Genomic DNA, 23,395 nt, shown 5'->3' on the forward strand with positions numbered 1-23,395 from the left:
TCGACCTTTTTGACCCTGTTGAAATTTCTTTCATGGTCATGTTGACCATTTGACCTGTCAACCTTTTGATCCTGTCGACCTAATGCATGTCTACCATTAATGGTAGACCTATTGACTGTAGACCCTTTTAGTGTATACTGCATCTATAGTCCGGATACCACTTGGACTACTGCAATATCCTCAATCTGGGTTTCAGTTGTACCATTTGCAGCTGGTATAAAATACAAATGCCAGGCTTATTCCTGTCACATACCACCCATTCACTACTTACTTCACTGGCTGCCTGTAAGATGGCAAAATCTTTAAGATATCGTCTGCAAATCCACTCTGTCAGTCCCTCCATTGGTTACCTGTACTCTACCGCATTCAATATAAAATACTTTTACTCACACACAAGGCCATTAACCAAACTACACCAACGTACATTACTTCGCTTATCTCAAAATATCTCCCAACCCGACCTCTTCGCTCTTCACAAGACCTGCGTCTCTCATCCACACTCATTACTCGCTCCCACTCACGATTGCAGGACTTTCATCGGGCTGCACCCACTCTGTTGAATGCCCTACCATGCACAATAAGACTCTCCTCTAGTCTCCAAACCTTCAAGCGTTCCCTGAAAACTCACCTCTTCAGGCAAGCATACCAAATTCCAGAACCGCCCACATAACTTTCATAAACCTTCCTATCAAATTGCATCCACTCTGTACAGTCCACACATCCTCACATGTCTTCTCATTCTATAGATAACACCTTTCTCTGACGTCCTAGTGGATGCTGGGGACTCCGTCAGGACCATGGGGAATAGCGGCTCCGCAGGAGACAGGGCACAAAAGTAAAAGCTTTAGGATCAGGTGGTGTGCACTGGCTCCTCCCCCTATGACCCTCCTCCAAGCCTCAGTTAGATTTTTGTGCCCGGCCGAGAAGGGTGCAATCTAGGTGGCTCTCCTAAAGAGCTGCTTAGAGTAAAAGTTTTTAGGTTTTTTATTTTCAGTGAGTCCTGCTGGCAACAGGCTCACTGCATCGAGGGACTTAGGGGAGAGAAGTGAACTCACCTGCGTGCAGGATGGATTGGCTTCTTAGGCTACTGGACACCATTAGCTCCAGAGGGAGTCGGAACACAGGTCTCACCCTGGGGTTCGTCCCGGAGCCGCGCCGCCGACCCCCTTGCAGATGCCGAAAAGTGAAGAGGTCCAGAAACCGGCGGCAGAAGACTTTTCAGTCTTCATAAGGTAGCGCACAGCACTGCAGCTGTGCGCCATTGTTGTCAGCACACTTCATAGCAGCGGTCACTGAGGGTGCAGGGCGCTGGGGGGGGCGCCCTGGGCAGCAATGATAGTACCTTATTCTGGCTAAAAATACATCACATATAGCCCCTGGGGGCTATATGGATGTATTTAACCCCTGCCAGGTCTCAGAAAAACGGGAGAAGAAGCCCGCCGAAAAGGGGGCGGGGCCTATTCTCCTCAGCACACAGCGCCATTTTCCCTCACAGAAATGCTGGTGGGAAGGCTCCCAGGCTCTCCACTGCACTACAGAAACAGGGTTAAAACAGAGAGGGGGGGCACTTATTTGGCGATATGACTATATATATTAAAATGCTATAAGGGAAAAACACTTATATAAAGGTTGTCCCTGTATAATTATAGCGTTTTTGGTGTGTGCTGGCAAACTCTCCCTCTGTCTCCCCAAAGGGCTAGTGGGGTCCTGTCCTCTATCAGAGCATTCCCTGTGTGTGTGCTGTGTGTCGGTACGTGTGTGTCGACATGTATGAGGACGATGTTGGTGAGGAGGCGGAGCAATTGCCTGTAATGGTGATGTCACTCTCTAGGGAGTAGACACCGGAATGGATGGCTTATTTAAGGAATTACGTGATAATGTCAACACGCTGCAAGGTCGGTTGACGACATGAGACGGCCGGCAAACCAATTAGTACCTGTCCAGGCGTCTCAAACACCGTCAGGGGCGTTAAAACGTCTTTTTACCTCAGTCGGTCGACACAGACACAGACACGGACACTGACTCCAGTGTCGACGGTGAAGAAACAAACGTATTTTCCTTTAGGGCCACACGTTACTTGTTAAGGGCAATGAAGGAGGTGTTACATATTTCTGATACTACAAGTACCACAAAAAAGGGTATTATGTGGAGTGTGAAAAAACTACCTGTAGTTTTTCCTGAATCAGATAAATTAAATGAAGTGTGTGATGATGCGTGGGTTTCCCCCGATAGAAAATTATTGGCGGTATACCCTTTCCCGCCAGAAGTTAGGGCGCGTTGGGAAACACCCTTTAGGGTGGATAAGGCGCTCACACGCTTATCAAAACAAGTGGCGGTACCGTCTCCAGATAGGGCCGCCCTCAAGGAGCCAGCTGATAGGAGGCTGGAAAATATCCTAAAAAGTATATACACACATACTGGTGGTATACTGCGACCAGCGATCGCCTCAGCCTGGATGTGCAGCGCTGGGGTGGCTTGGTCGGATTCCCTGACTGAAAATATTGATACCCTTGACAGGGACAGTATTTTATTGACTATAGAGCATTTAAAGGATGCATTTCTATATATGCGAGATGCACAGAGGGATATTTGCACTCTGGCATCAAGAGTAAGTGCGATGTCCATATCTGCCAGAAGTTGTTTATGGACACGACAGTGGTCAGGTGATGCAGATTCCAAACGGCACATGGAAGTATTGCCGTATAAAGGAGAAAAAGACAACGTCTTTTCAGCCTCAGTCCTTTCGTCCCCATAAGGGCAAGCGGGCAAAAGGCCAGTCATATCTGCCATGGGATAGAGGAAAGGGAAGAAGACTGCAGCAGGCAGCCCATTCCCAGAAACAGAAGCCCTCCACCGCTTCTGCCAAGTCCTCAGCATGACGCTGGGGCTGTACAAGCGGACTCAGGTGCGGTGGGGGGGGTCGTCTCAAGAGTTTCAGCACGCAGTGGGCTCACTCGCAAGTGGACCCCTGGATCCTACAAGTAGTATCCCAGGGGTACAGATTGGAAATTCGAGACGTCTCCCCCTCGCAGGTTCCTGAAGTCTGCTTTACCAACGTCTCCCTCCGACAGGGAGGCAGTAGTGGAAACAATTCACAAGCTGTATTCCCAGCAGGTGATAATCAAAGTACCCCTCCTACAGCAAGGAAAGGGGTATTATTCCACACTATATTGTGGTACTGAAGCCAGACGGCTCGGTGAGACCTATTCTAAATCTGAAATAGTTGAACACTAACATACAAAGGTTCAAATCAAGATGGAGTCACTCAGAGCAGTGATAGCGAACCAGGAAGAAGGGGACTATATGGTGTCCCGGGACATCAGGGATGCTTACCTCCATGTCCCAATTTGCCCTTCTCACCAAGGGTACCTCAGGTTCGTGGTACAGAACTGTCACTATCAGTTTCAGACGCTGCCGGTTGGATTGTCCACGGCACCCCGGGTCCTTACCAAGGTAATGGCCGAAATGATGATTCTTCTTCAAAGAAAATGGACGATCTCCTGATAGGGGCAAGGTCCAGAGAACAGTTGGAGGTCGGAGTAGCACTATCTCAAGTAGTTCTACTACAGCACGGGTGGATTCTAAATATTCCAAAACCGCAGCTGTTTCCGACGACACGTCTGTTCCTAGGGATGATTCTGGACACAGTCCAGAAAAAGGTGTTTCTCCCGGAGAAGAAAGCCAGGGAGTTATCCGAGCTAGTCAGGAACCTCCTAAAACCAGGAAAAGTGTCAGTGCATCATTGCACAAGGGTCCTGGGAAAAATGGTGGCTTCTTACGAAGCGATTCCATTCGGTAGATTTCACGCAAGAACTTTTCAGTGGGATCTGCTGGAAAAATGGTCCGGATCGCATCTTCAGATGCATAAGCGGATAACCCTGTCTCCAAGGACAAGGGTGTTTCTTCTGCGGTGGCTGCAGAGTGCTCATCTACTAAAGGGCCGCAGATTCGGCATTCAGGACTGGGTCCTGGTGACCACGGATGCCAGCCTGAGAGGCTGGGGAGCAGTCACACAGGGAAAAAATTTCCAGGGAGTGTGATCAAGTCTGGAGACTTCTCTCCACATAAATATACTGGAGCTAAGGGCAATTTACAATGTTCTAAGCTTAGCAAGACCTCTGCTTCAAGGTCAGCCGGTATTGATCCAGTGGGACAACATCACGGCAGTCGCCCACGTAAACAGACAGGGCGGCACAAGAAGCAGGAGGGCAATGGCAGAAACTGCAAGGATTCTTCGCTGGGCGAAAAATCACGTGTTAGCACTGTCAGCAGTGTTCATTCCGGGAGTGGACAACTGGGAAGCAGACTTCCTCAGCAGGCACGACCTCCACCCGGGAGAGTGGGGACTTCATCGGGAAGTATTCCACATGATTGTGAACCGTTGGGAAAGACCAAAGGTGGACATGATGGCGTCCCGCCTGAACAAAAAACTGGACAGGTATTGCGCCAGGTCAAGAGACCCTCAAGCAATATCTGTGGACGTTCTGGTAACACCGTGGGTGTACCAGTCGATGTATGTGTTCCCTCCTCTGCTTCTCATAACCAAGGTACTGAGAATTATAAGACGTAGAGGAGTAAGAACTATACTCGTGGCTCCGGATTGGCCAAGAAGGACGTGGCACCCGGAACTTCAAGAAATGCTCACAGAGGACTCATGGCCTCTGCCGCTAAGAAGGGACTTGCTTCAGCAAGTACCAGGTCTGTTCCAAGACTTACCGCGGCTGCGTTTGACGGCATGGCGGTGGAACGCCAGATCCTAAGGGAAAAAGGCATTCCGGAAGAGGTCATTCCTACCCTGGTCAAAGCCAGGAAGGAGGTGACCGCAAAACATTATCACCACATGTGGCGAAAATATGTTGCGTGGTGTGAGGCCAGGAAGGCCCACGAAGAAATTTCAACTCGGTCGATTCCTGCATTTCCTGCAAACAGGAGTGTCTATGGGCCTCAAATTGGGGTCCATTAAGGTTCAAATTTCGGCCCTGTCAATTTTCTTCCAGAAAGAATTGGCTTCAGTTCCTGAAGTCCAGAAGTTTGTCAAGGGAGTATTGCATATACAACCCCCTTTTTGTGCCTCCAGTGGCACTGTGGGATCTCAACGTAGTTCTGGGATTCCTCAAATCACATTTTAAACCGCTCAAATCTGTGGATTTGAAAAGTGACCATGCTGTTGGCCCTGGCCTCGGCCAGGCGAGTGTCAGAATTGGCGGCTTTGTCTCACAAAAGCCATAACTGATTGTCCATTCGGACAGGGCAGAGCTGCGGACTCGTCCCCAGTTTCTTCCTAAGGTGGTGTCAGCGTTTCACCTGAACCAGCTTATTGTGGTACCTGCGGCTACTAGGGACTTGGAGGACTCCAAGTTGCTAGATGTTGTCAGGGCCCTGAAAATATAGGTTTCCAGGACGGCTGGAGTCAGGAAAACTGACTCGCTGTTATCCTGTATGCACCCAACAAACTGGGTGCTCTTGCTTCTAAGCAGACGATTGCTCGTTGGATTTGTAGCACATTTCAACTTGCACATTCTGTGGCAGGCCTGCCACAGCCTAAATCTGTCAAGGCCCATTCCACAAGGAAGGTGGGCTCATCCTGGGCGGCTGCCCGAGGGGTCTCGGCATTACAACTCTGCCGAGCAGCTACGTGGTCGGGGGAGAACACGTTTGTAAAAAGAGGACCTGGAGTTCTCTCATTCGGTGCTGCAGAGTCATCCGCACTCTCCCGCCCGTTTGGGAGCTTTGGTATAATCCCCATGGTCCTGACGGAGTCCCCAGCATCCACTAGGACGTCAGAGAAAATAAGATTTTACTTACCGATAAATCTATTTCTCGTAGTCCGTAGTGGATGCTGGGCGCCCATCCCAAGTGCGGATTGTCTGCAATACTTGTACATAGTTATTGTTACAAAAATCGGGTTATTATTGTTGTGAGCCATCTTTTCAGAGGCTCCGCTGTTATCATGCTGTTAACTGGGTTCAGATCACAGGTTGTACAGTGTGATTGGTGTGGCTGGTATGAGTCTTACCCGGGATTCAAAATCCTTCCTTATGGTGTACGCTCGTCCGGGCACAGTATTCTAACTGAGGCTTGGAGGAGGGTCATAGGGGGAGGAGCCAGTGCACACCACCTGATCCTAAAGCTTTTACTTTTGTGCCCTGTCTCCTGCGGAGCCGCTATTCCCCATGGTCCTGACGGAGTCCCCAGCATCCACTACGGACTACAAGAAATAGATTTATCGGTAAGTAAAATCTTATTTTCCTTATGTACACATGCCTATTTCCCTATAGATTGTAAGCTTGCGAGCAGGGCCTTCCTACCTCTATGACTGTTTATCACCCATTTTGTTATTTCAAATTGGAAAGCGCAACGGAATTTGCTGCGCTATATAAGAAACTGTAAATAAATAAGATATGGCATTGAAAAGTCAGACACCCTATGTGACCAAAGCCCAAGGTACATGAAGCAGCTTCTGTTTCCTTACTGCCCTGTGCACCAAATTCTGCAGATGAAGGACTATTAGCGGTACCTAGAATCTCCCTTGATTTGGGGATCTGAGCTTTTAGCTTTACAGCTCTGACTCTATGGAACTCGCTGCACAGCAAAGTTCTAGAGGCCTCCACTCAAGAAATTTTCAGAAATAGACTTACCGGTTTACTCAAGCATTTAATTAATGTCCCTTTTGTTTCTAAAAAGAAAATAACAAACCTTGTGCATTTTTTTCAGTAGTCTTTTAATGCTTGCTTTTATTCGCTAGAGAAAAGTGCTATGTAAGGGGGATATTCAAGTGTTTGGGTTTTTTTGCACACGTCTCACTCAAACAGATCGAGTTTAGCCATGAAAAGCATCGAAACGAATGGGTGCAATGTGAAAAGTTCTGTTTGGGGCTCCCAACAGCTGACTTCTCGCACATTTCAGCCTGCCGCCTCAAGAGGCTGTAAGCTGAAGTGCCCCTATATAGTGCGGCCCCCAAAACACAATGTAATTGCCCCCTGAAATGTATTTATTAGAGTGTATGTGGAGAAACAATTGAATTTCCCCCCTATAGAGGTACAAAATATCTATATCTATCTATATATATATATATATATATATATATATATATATATATATATATATATATATATATATATATATATATATATATATATATATATATATATATATAAATAAATAATCAGTTTTCGGGTTACTTGGTTTTACAGAGGGAGATATTTGTAGGTTTTCCATATATAGCCTAATTACAAGCTTCTGTAAGTTGGTGAAAAACTTGCTCTAAACAGATGTATGTTTCTAGAATCAGCTGTAATATGGTGACTAGCTCTATGATGGCGTTTTACAAATTATGACTTTGTATTTCGTTTTTTTCAGCCGCATGAATTTGATGAATGCCGTTTCGACATCAGTGTTAATGACAGTGTATGGTACCTGCGTGCACAGGATCCTGACCACCGGCAGCGATGGATAGATGCTATTGAGCAGCACAAGGTATCACTGACCCGTTTACTTCTATATACAGGAAATTATACGGCTAGCGTTTGAAGGCAAAATCCTGCTCTTCTGATAAATGTAATATGTATGTATATAATAATTTATTTATATATTCAACCAAATACTCTCCTTCTGCGCTGTTCTAAGGCTAATTAGATACAATAAGATACAGTACTCCTTGGGAGGGGCTGCCTATTTCACTAAGTCCCTTGTTAGGACGGACACATGCCTTGAAAAAGATACTGTGAAGTATTGAAACGCGTTGGCTTATGGTCGTTTGGAGTCTGGAACGGATCCATAGGAGGATTTGCGAGGTGCTGGGGACGCCTGGTTTGAATTTCTATCTGCCTTGTTAACTCTGTCATATGGTGAGAGTCCAGTCATCCAATCTGGCTTTTTTAAATTTCTTTAAAGCAATATTATACTATGTTTGCTTTTATCCTTTTCATGAGATCTCTGGGAATGGAGTGATGTATGGATGAAAATTTGGAACTACATTAAGGAATATATCCTCTCCCTCCCAAGGCGCATATTGTCTATTTTTTAGACCTTACCATATGGTACGGATTCTACCTACACACACCAATTTAATTGTTTTATGTTATCAGTATTACACTATTTGTATTTTATATCTTTGGTTTGAGGGCAAAAATTGATGATAAAACAGGTCATCTAGAAGTACCCCCAAGAATTGCATCAGCGCCTGAAGACAACTCGGTGATATTCTCTCTTTTCAATCGTTTTTTGGGTGTGTGGTGACACCTTTTTCACTGAGCAGTCATTAGGCAGCTACTAGCGCACTATATGTCTTCTCTTTTTGTTAATTGGTCCTTGTTAGGAGGGACTAGATACAGAAAATATAAAAAAGGAAATTGGCGCCCAAAGGTTATTTTAACCTATAAATACAGGCAACCCAGTGGGTTTCACAATTAACATTGATTTTAAAACATAAACATGAACTGTTCTTTCATAAAAAATGTATTAAAATATACAGAAGCAATGAAGCAAGTCCATCATATTACACAGACAAAATGATGTAATTTCTCTTCGAATACTCCATCTTTGAAGTTGATAGAGGAATATCGGCAACTTAGTGCAGTATCTTTAATCTTCCTCATATACTATTCAGGGATAACATGAAATATAACAACCCAACGCGTTTCGTCTAGTAACTAAACGTCATCAGGGGTATGTCTTTTGGTATTAACATTTATCAAAATGTGATCACTCAGAGTGGACACTCAGGATTTTTCAAAGAATAACTTCAAAACATCAAAAAGGAGACTGCCGAAGCTTCAAGCCAGTCTCATATATTCGATTGATCAGAATTCAGCTATTTCCTATGTTTCTAACTTTCAAAAGGAAGGTGAGAACAGCAAGATCCTGCCAAAAATGGACCTCATGTGTCAAACACAAACGTGAAATACAGATACGGATAAGCTGTCCATACAGATTCACACAGGAAAAAACTTTCCAAACAGACAGCCAGTGGTACTCCAGTGTCATTGCAAGGACACGAGTACCACTGGCTGTCTGTTTGGAAAGTTTTTGGCAGGATCTTGCTGTTTTCACCTTCCTTTTGAAAGTTAGAAACATAGGAAATAGCTGAATTCTGATCAGTCGAATGTATGAGACTGGCTGTTCTCTGATAGCAAATAATCAACTAGGGGGGAGATCAAATTAAATGTAGTGTATGAGAAATGTTTATTAATGCATTTCAATGGCAGTCACAGTGCATCTGGAAAGTTTTCACAGCGCTTCACTTTTTCCACATTTTGTTATGTTACAGCCTTATTCCAAAATGGATTAAAATTCATTTTTCCACTCAAAATTCTACACACAGTATCCCATAATGACAAACTACAGATGGGCTGCCATGTGCTTTTTACTAAGGAGTGGCTTAAGTCTGGCCACTCTACCATACAGGCCTGATTGGTGGATTGCTGCAGAGATAGTTGTCCTTCTGGAAGGTTCTCTCTCCACAGAGGAATGCTGTAGCTGTGACAGAGTGACAGTCGGGTTCTTGGTCACCTCCCTGACTAGGCCCCTTCTCCTCTGATTGCTGAGTTCAGATAGCCAGCTAGCTCTACGAAAAGTCCTGGTGGTTCCGAACTTCTTCCATTTACTGCTGATGGAGGCCACTGTGCTCATTGGGATCTTCAAAGCAGCAGATATTTTTCTGTACCCTTCCCCAGATTTGTGCCTCGAGACAATCCTGTCTCTGAGGTCTACAGACAATTCCTTTGAGTTCATGCTTGGTTTGTGCTCGGACATGCACTGTCAAGTGTGACCTTTTATATAGACCAAGCCTGTCCAATCAACTGAATTTTCCACAGGTGGACTCCAATTAAGCTGTAGGAACATCTCAAGCATGATTAGTGGAAACAGGATGCACCTGAGCTCAATTTTGAGCTTTATGGCAAAGGCTGTTTTTTTTTTTTTTTTTTTTATAAATTTGCAAAAAAAAAAACTTTTTTCATGTCATTATGGGGTATTGTGTGTAGAATTTTGAGGACAAAAATGAATTTATTCCGTTTTGGAATAAGGCTGTAACATAACAAAATGATGTGGAAAAAGTGAAGCGCTGTGATTACTTTCCGGATGCACTGTACAGCACCTCATTTCATTGAATCAAGCCTTTACAGTTACAAATATGATGTCGAATTGCTTTGACCAAGGAATGGCTGTTTATAGGAAAGGCTATATTTTAAGCTGCTTAGCTGCTGCTCTGCTTCAGAAACAGGATCACTCTCCTCTTTGGTAAAAAGAGGGTGATGGACATTTCACTTCACTTGCTAATTACAATCCCATTAGAAGCGGGAGCTTAAGTTTCAGCTGTACATTAAAGTAATAGTTGTTACATGCTGTTGTGGTCCACCAATCACCCCTTTCCCTGCCAACCCCTTTCAATGTATCACAAAGCAGTCTCTGGGTGGAATGCAAGTGTTTTTTTTCCGCCAGCAGCCACTGTTCAATTGTAGCTCCATTTGGGTGCGATGGCTGCCGGCGTCTGCATTTCTGCTCGCTACCCCTGGGGGTGGTGTGCTGAAATGTGCAAAATGTGACCTATTTGGGTGGCCAAATGGCACTTTTCACGATCCTGCCCAGCACTTTGGCCTAGTTCAGCTGCTTTGAGTGGCTAAACCCTAACTTTTAATTGTGCCCACAATCTCCCTTCACTTAAGACAGGTGATCAGACGCGCAAAACAATTGAATACCGCCTGACTGATATCTATTTCTGCTGCGGGGTACACAGGGCTCCACAAGGAAAGACATAGGGGTGTAGAGTAGGATCTTGATCCGAGGCACCAACAGGCTCTAAAGCTTTGACTGTTCCCAGAATGCACAGCACCGCCTTCTCTATAACCCCGCCTCCCTGCACAGGAGCTCAGTTTTGTAGTTGGTGCTGCAGATAGCAGGCACATAACAGGGGCTGCTCTGGGCAGCCCTAAGAAGAGCTTTTTGAGAAGAAAAGTGAAGACTTCAAGGGCTGCAGCAGCGTGTAGATGTCGGGAGACATTCACTGCTGCAGCTCCATCTCTCCCCAGTGGCGCTGTACACTCCGGAGCCCTGGTTGCCGGGTAACTACAGCAGAAGGCTCCGGTTTTCTTCTAAAGTCAAGCACACACGACGGGGGCTCTCCGGGATCGCGTGGCTGCGCTTCGGGAGGTGGTGAGTGGGTCCCTCTCGCGGGACCCGTACGTTATCGCGATCCGGCGCGGTCAGTGGGAGGTGGGCCGCGCGTACTGGCGGTGGACACTGTGGCAGTATAGGCGATCCCACTAGATCACCAGGGCATGGGTGCAGGTCATGTTTTCCCTGAAAAACATTTTACTAGTAGCCCACAGTACCCGGTGATTTTGCCAGCAGGGGGATAAGGCTTAGACCTGGAGTCCCTCCCCCAGCCCCAGGGCGCCATTTCCAGCAAATGTTCCCGCCCTGGAGCTGCATATCTGTCTCTCCCTCACTCCCAGTCAGTGTTTGGGCGCCATTTCTCTCAGCTACACTGTTCCTGGGACTGCCTGGGCAAATCCTCCTGTGTAAACCTGCCTGGTTGTCGGCGCTGTGACTTTACATGACACTTAAGTATTCTACATGTCAATTAGACAGTGTTAGTTAAGAGAGTGCATTTAGTCAGAGTTTTCTAGTACAATTACCCTGTGATATAACACTGCACAGTTAGAACTGGATGTATATCGATTGACTACATAGCTATATAAGCTGGTCCAGTGCAGCAGTATTGTTCGTAATAACCTCTACTTTGTTTAACTGTGACTATATGTGTGTGCATTAGCTTGCTGAGTGGTTTCCATTTCGTGTCACTCACTCAACTTGCTATCCCTATATTCTATAACATGAGGGGGCTTGGTGCGTCAGGTTTTATAATTATATAGGATTTTCACAAGATATGCTCTAATACGTATTTTTCTCTGTGATTTTAGTCACCATATCTCTCCTGTATCTCTGCTTGTGCTGACTACACTGCGCAGGGGTTTGGGCTAGAGGTATTGTGCTGCTGCCAATTGTACTGTTACCTGATACTGCAAGTTATATCATGTCTGTTTCTGACGGTAACGGTTCTGGGGCTGAACACACTGCCGGTGTTGCCGACGCCATAGATCACTATGAGGAGACTACAGCAGCTGTGGGCTCTGGTTCCTGGGGCTCCTTGTCCCCCAGTGGGACTGTGGCAATGGGGGTACATAATGACCCACCATGGGCTACTTTCTCCACGCTTCTACATACGCTAGTTACTAAACTAACACCCCCATGGACCTCCTATGCCGGTGCAGCCGTATGTGGTCCCCGCAGCTAACCCGCCGTTGGTGGATACTTTATCTGTTCAATTGAAGAAGTTGAACCAGTCCTTAACTAATAAAAAGTCTGCCTCTCGCTCGCCTAAGACCAAGGGGTCCTCTAAGCGAGCTCTTATCTCATCACAATCCACTGCTGTCACTGACATCTCGTCTGATGAAGATGGCGCTTACACTGACCCCACAGATTCTGACACAGATACTGCTGATGGGGAGGGTAGTTCTTTTGGAGGCTATTAGATTAATTTGACAGATTACGGATGATCCCGAGCCATCCGACCCTCCTAAGAAACCAGATAGGTTCAAGCGTCAGAAGGTGGTTAAACATGTTACCTCACTCTGACCACCTAGTGGATATACGTCGGGTACCCTGGGGAAACCCATGTAAGAAGTTTGTGCCTCAAAAAAAGATGCTGGCTCGCTATCCCCTCGCGCCAGAGCTGTCTAAAAATTGGGAAATGCCTCCTCTAGTGGACTCGCATGTGGCTAGGATGGTGGTTTCCTCAGCTCTACCTGTCACTACCGTCACGTCTCTGAAAGAGCCTATGGGTAAACGTGGTTGTCTGAAAACGATTTACACCCTTACGGGTGCTGCACATAGGCCCACTATTGCAGTGACATGGGCTGCAGAGGCTATTGACGCATGGGCCCTAGAATTAGAAGCTGAAATCTCTTCTGACCATGCTAGACAATGCTTGTCCTATATTGTCACAGCTTCTCACTATATTAAAGAGGCGGCTTCTGATGCCGGTATCCTGGCAGCCAAGGCCTCTACTACATCAGTCCTGGCTCGCCGGATATTGTGGCTGAGATCCCGGTCTGTGGATCTGGACTCTAGAAAAACCCTGGAGGTATTCCTTTTCAAGGGAGATATTCTGTTTGGGGAGGATTTAATTAAGATAGTTGCTGACTTGGCTACTGCCAAAACTGCCTGTCTGCCAAGTACCGCTCCTTCTGTGTCGAAGGCTAAAGGTACTTCCTTTCGCCCCTTTCGTCCTTCAGGTAAAGCATAAGGTCAGGCGTACAACAAGCAGGCTCGCACTTCTAAACCTGGTAAGCCGAAGCCCAAAAGAGCCTGGGCGGTCCGTCAGCCAGCTTCCAAGATCGATAAGCCTGCTGCATGATTGGGCGGGCCTCCCCCTGGGGGATCCCAGGGTGGGGGGCTGGCTTCTAGGGTATACCCAGGAATGGTTGAAGACCACTTCAGATGCCTGGGTGCGGGAAGTCGTCACTTGAGGTTATGCCATAGCCTTCAAAAACCGACCCCCTCATCGCTTTTGCCGGACAGACGTCCCGTTGGACCAGGCAAAGTCAAACACTCTACGTTCGGTGGTACAGACCCTCCTGGATACAGGAGTCGTAGTACAGGTGCCTCTTGCTCAGAGGGGCCAGGGGTACTATTCTCCGCTGTTTCTAGTCCTGAAACCGAATGGGTCATCCCAGCCCATTCTCAACCTCAAGTCATTGAACAGGTTTGTGAAAGTTTCCAAGTTCCGTATGGAAACCCTTCGCTCTAGTTCTGGCCTTGGAACCTGGGGACTACATGGTCTCCCTGGACATACAGGATGCTTACCTGCATATTCCTATAGCAGTGCCACATCAGCAATACCTGAGGTTTGCGATTGGCAACCTCCATTACCAGTTTCGGGCGTTACCTTTTGGTTTAACTACAGCTCCGCGAGTCTTCACCAAAGTCATGGCGGTGATGACGGTGGTACTCCGCCGTCAAGGGGTCAGGATACTGCCGTATCTGGACGACTTGTTAATCCTGGCAAATTCCCCAGAAATTCTCCTGCGTCATCTGGATATGACTGTCTGGTTTGTACAAGCCCACGGGTGGCTCATCAACTGGAAGAAATCCTCCCTGGTCTTTGCTCAGAGCATGGTGCACCTGGGAGCGCTATTGGATACTCACAACCAGCAGTCTCAGGAGAAAGTCCTGAAGCTTCAGGACCGGATTCGTTGCTTCCTTTCTCGTCCGCAAGTGTCGATACATTCGGCAATGCAGGTGCTGGGCCTCATGGTATCGGCATTCGACATGGTGGAGTATGCTCAATTTCATTCTCGCCCCCTCCAGAGGCTGATTCTAGCCAAGTGGGACGGCCTGCCTCACCGGATCAGGTCTCACATGATCTCATTGACTCCGGAGGTCCGTCTGTTGCTGCACTGGTGGCTCCAGGACCAACGATTGTGCAGGGGCCATACCTACTGGATAGCCGACTGGGTCCTGTTGACGACAGATGCCAGTCTCCGAGGTTGGGGAGCGGTGCTGGAGCAACACTTCCTTCAGGGTCGGTGGACCAAGGAGGAATCTCTCTCCTCTCGATCAACATTCTGGAATTGCAGACGGCCTTCAATGCGTTGAACCTGGCCCAGCATTTAATTCAGAACTGTCCTGTTCAAGTACAGTCGGACAACGCCACTACAGTGGCTTACATAAATCATCAAGGCGGCACTCGAAGCCGTTTGGCAATGAAGGAAGTCTCACGGATTCTACATTGGGCGGAACGCCATCTACCGGCCATATCGGCAATATTCATTTCGGGAGTCCTGAATTGGGAAGCGGACTTTCTTAGTCGTCACGACGAACATGCCGGTGAGTGGGGCCTCCATCCAGAAGTGTTTCACCTCCTAGTGGAAAAGTGGGGCCTTCCAGACTTAGATCTGATGGTGTCTCGACACAATCACAATCACAAGGTTCCGGTCTTCGGAGCAGACAAGGGATCCTCAAGCAGCATTTGTGGATGCGCTGGCGGTGCCGTGGAGGTTTCGGCTGCCGTACGTGTACCCTCCGGTGTCACTCCTGCACTGGGTAATTCGGAAGTTCAAGCAAGAAAGAGAGGAATTCTGCTTCTCATAGCTCCAGCGTGGCCCAGACGGCACTGGTTCTCAGACCTGCAAGGCCTATCGTCAGAGCGTCCAATTCTGCTTCCACAACGCCCAGACCTCCTCGTTCAGGGCCCCTGTGTCTACCAGGACCTGTTTTTGATGGCGTAGCTCTTGAAGCTTCCGTCTTGAGGGCTAAAGGGTTTTCTGAGTCGGTCATTCAAACTATGTTGCGGGCCCAGAAACCGGCTTCTGCTCGGACTTACTATAGGGTCTGGCATTCTTACTTTGTTTGGTGCGCATCTAACGATTATGACACTTCAAGTTTAGTATAGCCAAGTTGTTGGCCTTTCTTCAGCAGGGACTGGACTTAGGCCTGCGTCTGGCCTCCCTCAAGGTTCAAATATCTGCCTTGTCGGTGTGGTTTCAGAGAAAGATTGCGACATTGCCTGATGTGCATACCTTCACTCGGGGTGTGTTGCGTATCCAACCTCCATATGTCCCGCCTGTGGCTCCTTGGGACTTGTCGGTGGTTTTGGAGGCGTTACAAGAGTCTCCGTTTGAACCTCTGGGTTCAGCTGATCTTAAGTGGCTTTCCCTTAAGGTGGTGTTTCTGCTGGCTATTGCTTCAGCTAGAAGAGTGTCGGATTTGGGTGCCTTGTCTTGTAGTTCACCATATCTGATATTTCACCGTGACTGGGCGGTTCTTAGGACTCGTCCCAGTTTTTTGCCTAAGGTGGTTTCTTTGTTCCACCTTAATCAGGAGATTGTGGTTCCAGCCCTTGTTTCTCCTGATCTGTCTCTCAAAGAGCGGTCTTTGGATGTGGTACGGGCTATCTGTATCTATGTGAAGAGAACTGCTTTTATTAGGAAATCTGATTCTCTCTTTGTGTTGTTCGGATTTCACAAACGGGGCTGGCCTGCTCACAAGCAAACTTTGGCCAGATGGATTAGAATGGTGATTGCACATGCTTATGTGAGGGCTGGTCTGTCAGCTCCTGCTCACATTACGGCCCATTCTACTCGATCTGTTGGACCTTCTTGGGCGGCCCGCCGTGGTGCGACCCTTGAACAATTGTGCAAGGCGGCTACGTGGTCCTCAGTGAACACGTTCATAAGGTTCTATGCCTTCGATACTGCCGCTTCCCAGGATGCTTTCTTTGGATGCCGGGTTCTTGTGCCCGCTACAGTGTGTCCCCTCCCATAAGGAACTGCTTTAGGACATCCCCTATGTCTATTCCTTGTGGAGCCCAGTGTACCCCGCTGCAGAAAAAGAGTTTTATGGTAAGAACTTTTTGTTAACTCTTTCTGCGAGGTACACTGGGCTCCACAAGGCGCCCACCCTGACGCACTTAGCTTCTTTGGGTTGGTATGGCATTAGCCGCTGACGCTTGTCCTGTCGTGAGTGTGTGGTGTATGTGGCTACTAACCGTTGTCTCTTTTCCTGCTACTACATTGGGCTGATTAACTAAAAACTGAGCTCCTGTGCAGGGAGGCGGGGTTATAGAGGAGGCGGCGCTGTGCATTCTGGGAACAGTCAAAGCTTTTGAGCCTGTTGGTGCCTTGGATCAAGATCCTACTCTACACCCCTATGTCTTTCCTTGTGGAGCCCAGTGTACCTCGCAGAAAGAGTTCTAACAAAGGCAAGTTCTTACCATAAAACTCATTTTTACTCATTTGTGCCGTTACTGGACTAATGAAATGGCTCACAGAGCTCTGAACAATACAACACTGCTCCATGTGTGTGCTGGTTCTCAGCGTAAGAATAGAACGTGTAGGGTTAGTTATTATGGAAGGAACTAAGTTTCATTGGTTTTAGGAAATTAGTTACACAACTGGAAACCATTGAGATGATTATTCATATTACAGCTTGCCAAACTATCCCTCTTTCAGTGTTACACTATTCGTATTTAGAACATGTTACTGTGTAAAAATAGGAAATAAGATTTTACACCTACCGGTAAATCTATTTCTCGTAGTCCGTAGATGATGCTGGGACTCCGTAAGGACCATGGGGAATAGACTGGCTCTGCAGGAGACATGGGCACTTTAAGAAAGAACTGAACTCTGGGTGTGCACTGGCTCCTCCCCCTATGCCCCTCCTCCATACCTCAGTTAGAGAAACTGTGCCCAGAGGAGATGGACACCACGAGGAAAGGATTTTGATAATCCAAGGGCAAGATTCATACCAGCCACACCAATCACACTGTATAACTTGTGAGAAAATACCCAGTTAACAGTATGAACAAACAATATAGTCTCGGTCCAAACCGATGAAACTACAACATAACCCTTATGTAAGCAATAACTATATACAAGTCTTGCAGAAGAAGTCCGCACTTGGGACGGGTGCCCAGCATCCTCTACGGACTACGAGAAATAGATTTACCGGTAGGTGTAAAATCTTATTTTCTCTGACGTCCTAGTGGATGCTGGGAACTCCGTAAGGACCATGGGGAATAGACGGGCTCCGCAGGAGACTGGGCACTCTATAAGAAAGATTTGGTACTATCTGGTGTGCACTGGCTCCTCCCTCTATGCCCCTCCTCCAGACCTCAGTTAGATTTCTGTGCCTGGCCCGGGCTGGTTGCACACTAGGGGCTCTCCTGAGCTTCTAGAAAGAAAGTTTAAATTAGGTTTTTTATTTTACAGTGAGACCTGCTGGCAACAGGCTCACTGCATCGAGGGACTAAGGGGAGAAGAAGCGAACCTACCTGCTTGCAGCTAGCTTGGGCTTCTTAGGCTACTGGACACCATTAGCTCCAGAGGGATCGACCGCAGGACCCGTCCTTGGTGTTCGTTCCCGGAGCCGCTCCGCCGTCCCCCTTACAGAGCCAGAAGCATGAAGATGGTCCGGAAAATCGGCGGCAGACGACTTCAGTCTTCACCAAGGTAGCGCACAGCATTGCAGCTGTACGCCATTGCTCCTCATACACACTTCACACTCCGGTCACTGAGGGTGCAGGGCGCTGGGGGGGGGGGCGCCCTGAGCAGCAATAAAAACACCTTGGCTGGCAAAATAACCACAATATATAGCCCCAGAGGCTATATATGTGGTAATTACCCCTGCCAGAATACAGAAAAAAGCGGGAGAAAAGTCCGCCGAAAAAGGGGCGGAGCCATCTCCCTCAGCACACAGGCGCCATTTTCTCTTCACAGTGTAGCTGGAAGACAGCTCCCCAGGCTCTCCCCTGTAGTTTTCAGGCTCATAGGGTTAAAAAGAGAGGGGGGGCACTAAATTTAGGCGCAATATTGTTTATACAGCAGCTATTGGGGAAAATTCACTCAGTGATAGTGTTTATCCCTACATTATATAGCGCTCTGGTGTGTGCTGGCATACTCTCTCTCTGTCTCCCCAAAGGGCTGTGTGGGGTCCTGTCCTCAGTCAGAGCATTCCCTGTGTGTGTGCGGTGTCGGTACGGCTGTGTCGACATGTTTGATGAGGAGGCTTATGTGGAGGCGGAGCAGATGCCGATAAATGGGATGTCGCCCCCTGTGGGCCGACACCAGAGTGGATGGATAGGTGGAAGGTATTAACCGACAGTGTCAACTCCTTACATAAAAGGCTGGATGACGTAACAGCTATGGGACAGCCGGCTTCTCGGCCCGCGCCTGCCCAGGCGTCTCAAAGGCCATCGGGGGCTTAAAAACGCCCGCTCCCTCAGATGGCAGACACAGATGTCGACACAGAGTCTGACTCCAGTGTCGACGAGGTTGAGACATATACACAATCCACTAGGAACATCCGTTACATGATCCCGGCAATAAAAAATGTGTTACACATTTCTGACATTAACCCAAGTACCACTAAAAAAGGGTTTTATGTGTTTGGAGAAAAAGCAGGCAGTGTTTTGTTCCCCCATCAAATGAGTGAATGATGTGTGAAAAAGCGTGGGTTCCCCCGATAAGAAACTGGTAATTTCTAAAAAGTTACTGATGGCGTACCTTTCCCGCCAGAGGATAAGTTACGCTGGGAGATATCCCCTAGGGTGGATAAGGCGCTCACACGTTTGTCAAAAAAGGTGGCACTGCCGTCTTAGGATACGGCCACTTTGAAGGTACCTGCTGATAAATAGCAGGAGGCTATCCTGAAGTCTGTATTTACACACTCAGGTACTAGACTGAGACCTGCAGATAGTGCTGCTGCAGCGTGGTCTGTAACCCTGTCAAACAGGGATACTATTTTGCGAACATAAGACGTCGTCTTATATATGAGGGATGCACAGAGGGATATTTTGCCGGCTGGCATCCAACATTAATGCAATGTCCATTCTGTCAGGAGGGTATTAGAAACCCGACACTGGACAGGTGATGCTGACTTTAAAAGGCACATAGAGCCTTATAAGGGTGAGGAATTGTTTGGGGATGGTCTCTGGGACCTCGTATCTACAGCAACAGCTGAGGTTTCCTCACAGCCTAAGAAAGCACTGTATTATCAGGTACAGTCCTTTCGGCTTCAGAAAAGCAAGCGGGTCAAAGGCGCTTCCTTTTGGCACAGAGACGAGGGAAGAGGGAAAAAGCTTCACCAGTCAGCCAGTTCCCAGAATCAAAATTCTTCCCCCGCTTCCTCTGAGTCCACCGCATGACGCGGGGGCTCCACAGGCGTAGCCAGGTACGGTGGGGGGCCGCCTCAAAAATTTCAGCGATCAGTGGGCTCGCTCACAGGTGGATCCCTGTATCCTTCAAGTAGTATCTCAGGGGTACAAGCTGGAATTCGAGGCGTCTCCCCCCCGCCGTTTCCTCAAATCTGCCTTGCCGACAACTCCCTCAGGCAGGGAGGCTGTGCTAGAGGCAAGTCACAAGCTGTATTCCCAGCAGGTGATAGTCAAGGTGCCCCTACTTCAACAAGGACGGGGTTACTATTCCACACTGGTTGTGGTACCGAAACCGGACGGTTCGGTGAGACCCATTTTAAATTTGAAATCCTTGAACACATACATAAAAAAATTCAAGTTCAAGATGGAATCGCTCAGGGCGGCTATTGCAAGCCTGGAGGAGGGGGATTACATGGTATCCCTGGACATCAAGGATGCTTACCTACATGTCCCCATTTACCATCCTCACCAGGAGTACCTCAGATTTGTGTTACAGGATTGCCATTACCAATTCCGAACACTGCCGTTTGGACTGTCCACGGCACCGAGGGTCTTTACCAAGGTAATGGCAGAAATTATGATACTCCTTCGAAAAAAGGGAGTTTTAATTATCCCGTACTTGGACGATCTCCTTTATAAAGGCGAGGTCCAAGGAGCAGTTGTTGGTCGGAGTAGCACTATCTCGGGAAGTGCTACAACAGCACGGATGGATTCTATACATTCCAAAGTCACAGCTGGTTCCTACCACACGCCTACTGTTCCTGGGTATGATTCTGGACACAGAACAGAAAAAAGTGTTTCTCCTGCAGGAGAAAGCCAAGGAGCTGTCATCTCTAGTCAGAGACCTCCTGAAACCAAAACAGGTATCGGTGCATCACTGCACACGAGTCCTGGGAAAAATGGTAGCTTCTTACGAAGCAAAATTCCATTCGGCAGGTTCCATACAAGAACCTTTTAGTGGGACCTCTTGGACAAGTGGTCGGGATCGCATCTTCAGATGCATCGGCTGATACCCTGGTCCTTGGAGATAGGGTTATCTCCACTGTGGTGGCTGCAGAGTGCTCATCTTCAAGAGGGCCGCAGATTCGGCATACAGGACTGGGTCCTGGTAACCACGGATGCCAGCCTTCGAGGCTGGGGGGCAGTCACACAGGGAAGAATTTTCTAAGGATTTTGGTCAAGTCAGGAGTCGTCCCTACACATAAATATTCTGGAACTGAGGGCCATTTACAATGCCCTAAGTCTGGCAAGGCCTCTGCTTCAAAACCAGCCGGTACTGATCCAATCAGACAACATCACGGCAGTCGCCCATGTAAACCGACAGGGCGGCACAAGAAGCAGGATGGCGATGGCAGAAGCCACAAGGATTCTCCGATGGGCGGAAAATCACGTCTTAGCACTGTCAGCAGTGTTCATTCCGGGAGTGGACAACTGGGAAGCAGACTTCCTCAGCAGACACGACCGACACCCGGGAGAGTGGGGACTTCATCCAGAAGTCTTCCAACTGTTGGTAAACCGTGGGAAAGGCCACAGGTGGATATGATGGCGTCCCGCCTAAACAAAAAACTAGATATTGCGCCAGGTCAAGGGACCCTCGGGCAATAGCGGTGGACGCTCTAGTGACACCGTGGGTGTACCAGTCGGTTTATGTATTCCCTCCTCTGCCTCTCATACCAAAGGTACTGAGAATAATAAGAAAACGAGGAGTAAGAACGATACTCGTGGTTCCGGATGGGCCAAGAAGAGCTTGGTACCCAGAACTTACATAAATAATATCAGAGGACCCATGGCCTCTACCGCTCAGACAGGATCTGCTACAGCAGGGGCCCTGTCTGTTCCATGACTTACCGCGGCTGCGTTGGACGGCATGGCGGTTGAATTCCGGATCCTAAAGCAAAAGGGCATTCCGGAGGAAGTCATTCCTACGCTGATAAAAGCCAGGAAAGAAGTAACCGCAAACCATTATCACCGTATTTGGCGAAAATATGTTGCGTGGTGTGACGCCAGGAAGGCCCCAACAGAGGAATTTCAGCTGGGTCGTTTTCTGCACTTCCTACAGTCGGGAGTGACTATGGGCCTAAAATTGGGTTCCATTAAGGTCCAGTTTTCGGCTCTGTCGATTTTCTTCCAGAAAGAACTGACTTCACTGCCTGAAGTTCAGACTTTTATAAAGGGAGTGCTACATATTCAGCCCCCTTTTGTGCCTCCTGTGGCACCTTGGGATCTCAACGTGGTGTTGAGTTTCCTGAAATCACATTGGTTTGAGCCACTTAAAACTGTGGATCTGAAATATCTCACGTGGAAAGTGGTCATGTTATTGGCCTTGGCTTCGGTCAGGCGTGTGTCAGAATGGGCGGCTTTGTCATGTAAAAGCCCTTATCTGATTTTCCATATGGATAGGGCAGAATTGAGGACTCGTCCCCAGTTTCTCCCTAAGGTGGTATCAGCTTTTCACTTGAACCAACCTATTGTAGTGCCTGCGGCTACTAGGGACTTGGAAGATTCCAAGTTACTGGACGTAGTCAGGGCCTTGAAAATGTATGTTTCCAGGACGTCTGGAGTCAGGAAAACTGACTCGCTTTTTATCCTGTAGGCACCCAACAATATAGGTGCTCCTGCTTCTAAGCAGACTATTGCTCGCTGAATTTGTAGCACAATTCAGCTGGAGCATTCTGCGGCTGGATTGCCGCATCCTAAATCAGTGAAAGCCCATTCCACGAGGAAGGTGGGCTCATCTTGGGCAGCTGCCCGAGGGGTCTCGGCTTTACAACTTTGCCGAGCTGCAACTTGGTCAGGGGCAAACACGTTTGCTAAATTCTACAAATTTGATACCCTGGCTGAGGAGGACCTTGAGTTCTCTCATTCGGTGCTGCAGAGTCATCCGCACTCTCCTGCCCGTTTGGGAGCTTTGGTATAATCCCCATGGTCCTTACGGAGTTCCCAGCATCCACTAGGACGTCAGAGAAAATAAGATTTTACTCACCGGTAAATCTATTTCTCGTAGTCCGTAGTGGATGCTGGGCGCCCATCCCAAGTGCGGATTGTCTGCAATACTTGTATATAGTTATTGCCTAACTAAAGGGTTATTGTTGAGCCATCTGTTGAGAGGCTCTGTTATATTTCATACTGTTAACTGGGTATAGTATCACGAGTTATACGGTGTGATTGGTGTGGCTGGTATGAGTCTTACCCGGGATTCAAAATCCTTCCTTATTGTGTCAGCTCTTCCGGGCACAGTATCCTAACTGAGGTCTGGAGGAGGGGCATAGAGGGAGGAGCCAGTGCACACCAGATAGTACCAAATCTTTCTTATAGAGTGCCCAGTGTCCTGCGGAGCCCGTCTATTCCCCATGGTCCTTACGGAGTTCCCAGCATCCACTACGGACTACGAGAAATAGATTTACCGGTGAGTAAAATCTTATTTTCTCTAACGTCCTAGAGGATGCTGGGACTCCGTAAGGACCATGGGGATTATACCAAAGCTCCCAAACGGGCGGGAGAGTGCGGATGATTCTGCAGCACCGATTGAGCAAACAGGAGGTCCTCCTCAGCCATGGTATCAAACTTATAGAACTTTGCAGAGGTGTTTGATCCCGACCAAGTAGCTGCTCGGCACAACTGTAATGCCGAGACCCCTCGGGTAGCCGCCCAGGAAGAGCCCACTTTCCTAGTGGAATGGGC

At 47.9% G+C, this 23,395-nt stretch overlaps 1 protein-coding gene across 4 annotated transcripts in view; it reads left to right on the plus strand.

Annotated features, from left to right (window-relative positions):
* Nucleotides 1-23,395, plus strand: part of CERT1 (ceramide transporter 1) — a 298,892-nt gene that overhangs the window by 37,166 nt on the left and 238,331 nt on the right. For all 4 annotated transcript variants that reach the window (XM_063963825.1, XM_063963826.1, XM_063963827.1 and 1 more), the window contains one exon: nucleotides 7,360-7,476. In XM_063963825.1, coding sequence (XP_063819895.1) covers nucleotides 7,360-7,476 — 117 coding nt within the window. The remainder of the gene's footprint in view (nucleotides 1-7,359; nucleotides 7,477-23,395) is intronic.

This window comes from Pseudophryne corroboree, chromosome 1, assembly GCF_028390025.1.
Source record: "Pseudophryne corroboree isolate aPseCor3 chromosome 1, aPseCor3.hap2, whole genome shotgun sequence".
Taxonomy (NCBI): domain Eukaryota; kingdom Metazoa; phylum Chordata; class Amphibia; order Anura; family Myobatrachidae; genus Pseudophryne; species Pseudophryne corroboree.